Genomic DNA, 3355 nt, shown 5'->3' with positions numbered 1-3355 from the left:
TCGTCTTCGTCCTCGCCGACCTCGTCGACCTCACCCGCCCGCCCGACCACCCGCCGCGCCCGCGCCTCTCCCTGCACGCACACTCGCTCCCGTGCACCGCCCTGTCCGTCGGCTTCTGCGGCGCCTCCGCGCGCGTCCTCACCGCGGGCAAGGACCGCGCCGCCCGCCTGTGGCACCTGTCGTCCGGCCGCTGCATCGCCACCGTGCTGTGCAAAACCCCGCCCACGGAGGCCCTGCTCTCCCCCGATGAGAGCGTTGCGTACGTCGGCCTCAGCTCCGGCGAGGTGCTCGTGCTCGACGTCGCCGCGCTGCCCGACTCCCCGGTCTCGGCTGCCAGCGTCCCGAAGATCAGGCCGCCCGTGTCGCCTGGGGAGCAGCCGCCGGCCGTGACCGCCCTGGCTGTCTCGCCGATGGGCGAGGACTTGATCGTGGGGTATGCCGACGGCGTCGTGCGCATTTACGACGCGTGGTCGCGGCAGCTCGTATCGAGCTACGCGAGACATGGCACGACGGCGCCTATCGACGGCGTGCTGGTGATTCCAGGGGAGGAAGCTGCTGTCCAGATGGTGAGAGATGTGGCGAAGAATGAAATCGAGGTCTCGTTTGATAAGGCCGTCGACCCGGACCTGGCCTCCACGTTTCGACCCAGGGTCAACCTGCCGGAGAAGAGCAGCGTGCGAGAGGTGGCCGAGAGCGTCGTTGCTGACGCTGTCAAGTTGGCGTTTGCAGAGGGGGGTGGCGGAGAGCCCGGGATGTTGGTGCACGTGGATGGCGCACAGGCACAAGAAAACGGAAACTTGGCGGGCTCGGCTGGCATGCCCAGTAGTGCCAGTGCTCCTGCTGTCGTCCCGCCGGAGGTGTTGCGGGAACTGGAGGTTTTGAGGAGGCGCAATAGAGAGCTGGAGGAAGCAGGCCAACGCCTCCTTCAGTTGGTTGATCCGAAGACGTCGTGAGGGAGGGTAAGGCGTGCCATGCATCAAGTGTGGCTACCTACCTAAATGGTGTAATATACAGCACGTACACCCTAGTCGGAGAGAAGATGACCTGAAGCGATGGGGTTCGGATTGGAATTTGGGAGAAACCATATTCTTGCATGACGGTCCAGCTTTGCAGATAGAGGGAGGGGAGACGTATTCCATTGTGTGTCATGCGAAGACCTCACGCAACGGGGAAGACTCTACGCCAAAAACCCCCGCGAGGAGCAGCAACTCACCGACGCGGCCGATCAATTGTGTATCTGCAACTGTGTACATTAGTAGAGCGCATGCCCGCGAGCGACAAACGGTATTTTTATGGTACAGCACAGAGTACAAGAAAACTATTTGCAGTAGTGCACAGAGACAAACTACATGACACGACTCGACTCATGTCTCCGAAAGGATCTGGCGTTTCAGAATCTCGTTTTCCTCCGAGACTTTAGTTTCTCTCCACTTGAGCTCCTGCACGCGTTCGCGCAGCTCCGCGAGTTCTTGCTTCTGCGCCTCTAGCTGCGCGCGTCGCTTCTGGTTGCTCCTAGCCGCGCTGAGACGGTTCTTTATCCGCTTCGCTTCAAGCTTGGCCTCCCGCGCCGACTTTTCGTCTGTCGGGGCCGGCGGGATCGTGGTGGAGGCGATGGGCTCCGGCAGCTGCAGCACCTCTGGATGCGGCAAGCCCGGGGGCAGGGAGATGGTGACGACGGGCCTCGGGGCCAGGGGCGCGGGCGCGGGGCGGTGTTGCGGCTCGGTGCGTCCCTGTTTTCGTCTCGGTTCATCGGTGGGTTGCCTGAGATTGGTCGACGTGGTCGGGGCTGAGATGAACGGGCGCGAGGCAAGGGACAGGGGTAGGAGGCGCGCGTCGGGGGCGACGCTGAGGACGGACGAGTAGTAGGTCTGGGCGGCAATTTTGCGCAAGTGGAAGAGACTTGAGGCGTCGACGTTGTCGATGCTGGCGCGGACTTTGCCGGTGCAGCGGGACACGAGCTCCCCTGTGAGTGGGTGAAGAACGTCCTTACGGACCTTGGGCCCGTAGAAGCTTCCCTTGAGGGACTTCTCAATGGTGGCCAGCGAGTCGACGAGCGAGTTCATGTTGAACGAGCCGGACGAGGTGTCGTTAGCGCCGGGGACTCGGGGGACGCCGACACCGTCTGGGGTGGAGCCCGCCGAGGACAGGATCCAGCTCAACTCGGAGGCGGGCAAGGCGGTGTGGAACGAGAAATCGGTGCCGTTGGAGGTTGTGGAGGAGGAGTTGACCGGGGACGACAAGGCGAGTTGGTCGAGGACATCTGGGCGGCGCTTGTGGCCGGTAGTGGGGTTTTGTTTTCGGTATTCGTGGGCGGGGTCGGGGCTCTCGGGCATGATGGAGTTGATGCCGGAGAGAATGTCCTCGTCGTCTGAAAAAATGGGATTGACGTCATCGTCGTCGGGAAAGGCGCCGCCCTTGACGACAAAGTCGTTGAGGAGCTCTGGGATGACGCCGTTTGGATCTTCAAACGGGGAGATGACGGCGCCCATGGCGTCCAATCCGTCCGCCCACGACTCGGGCAGCGGCTCGGCCTGGTGCTGTGGGAGGAAAAGGTCGGCGGAGATGTTGGGCATACCCGGGACGACCTGGTCCAACAGGACGTCGGAAGTGGGGTCGTCATCATCATCATAGTCGGCCTGGTGGGCAAAATCCCTCTCGACGTCGGGCGGATCAGCAATATGGTTGGGAGTCTCGTGGTTGTCCCAAGTCATGCCGCTACAGATTTCGTCCTCCGCAGGCGGGCGATCTTGGTCGCCGTATTCCGCGTTGGGGTCGTACTCGTAGGGCGGGGTGGCGGGGATGTCGGAGTCGTCTCCGTCGACGAGGTAGTCGACCTGGCACTGGACGCTGAGTGCGCGGCCGGGCAGGTTGCCCGGGCCGTAGTCGGCCTTGGGGATGGCGAAGAAGCAGCGGTCGCGCGCGCGGTGGTCGTCGCGCATGCGGATGGACATGAGGCCTGTCACGTGCGGGCTCATCGAGTTGACGACCATGAGGAAGTCGCGGCGGCGAGCATCAAACGAGAACCTACCGGCAATAAAGTGCGGCGGGGCGTCAGGCGTGTCGCCCGCGGCGGTCGGCATGGACGCGCCCGTAACGCCCTTAAGAAAGGCGTACCCGAGGGTGGTGTCGGCGACGTTGAGCACGGGCACGAGCAGCATGTCGATATCCTTGGTGACGACAAAGTCGGGCGGGGGCGGGATGGCGCCGCGCGCGGCCGCGCGCGCCAGCGGCGAGGGCGCCGGGCACTGCGCCGGCGTGGCGATGCGGTGGTGGAAGTGGATGGGCAGCGCGGCCGCGAAGGCCTCCGGCGGCAGCTGCGGCTCGCGCGGATGGAAGACCTACGCTGTTGATGCGA

At 63.9% G+C, this 3355-nt stretch overlaps 2 protein-coding genes; one reads left to right on the top strand and one right to left on the bottom strand.

Annotated features, from left to right (window-relative positions):
• Window positions 1-410: 410 nt before the first annotated feature.
• CHC_T00002748001 (hypothetical protein) lies at window positions 411-1333 on the top strand. XM_005714075.1 is given in 2 exon segments: window positions 411-953; window positions 954-1333. The coding sequence occupies 1 exon segment, from the start codon at window positions 411-413 to the stop codon at window positions 951-953; it is 543 nt and encodes a 180-aa protein (XP_005714132.1). The 3' UTR covers window positions 954-1333.
• Window positions 1334-1364: 31 nt separating this feature from the next.
• CHC_T00002747001 (hypothetical protein) lies at window positions 1365-3158 on the bottom strand. The gene has a single exon (XM_005714074.1). It carries the CDS (start codon window positions 3156-3158, stop codon window positions 1365-1367), a length of 1794 nt encoding a protein of 597 aa, XP_005714131.1.
• Window positions 3159-3355: the final 197 nt, after the last annotated feature.

The sequence above is a fragment of the Chondrus crispus genome, genomic scaffold, assembly GCF_000350225.1.
Source record: "Chondrus crispus Stackhouse genomic scaffold, scaffold_155, whole genome shotgun sequence".
Classification (NCBI taxonomy): domain Eukaryota; phylum Rhodophyta; class Florideophyceae; order Gigartinales; family Gigartinaceae; genus Chondrus; species Chondrus crispus.
Note: the sequence above shows the minus strand (reverse complement) of the source record. Positions and strands in the feature narration are given on the sequence as shown.

What these genes read in the sequence shown, in the direction of transcription:
- CHC_T00002748001 (XM_005714075.1), top strand. Translation starts at nt 411, where the DNA reads ATGGGCGAGGACTTGATCGTGGGGTATGCCGACGGCGTCGTGCGCATT.
- CHC_T00002747001 (XM_005714074.1), bottom strand. Translation starts at nt 3,158, where the DNA reads ATGCTGCTCGTGCCCGTGCTCAACGTCGCCGACACCACCCTCGGGTAC.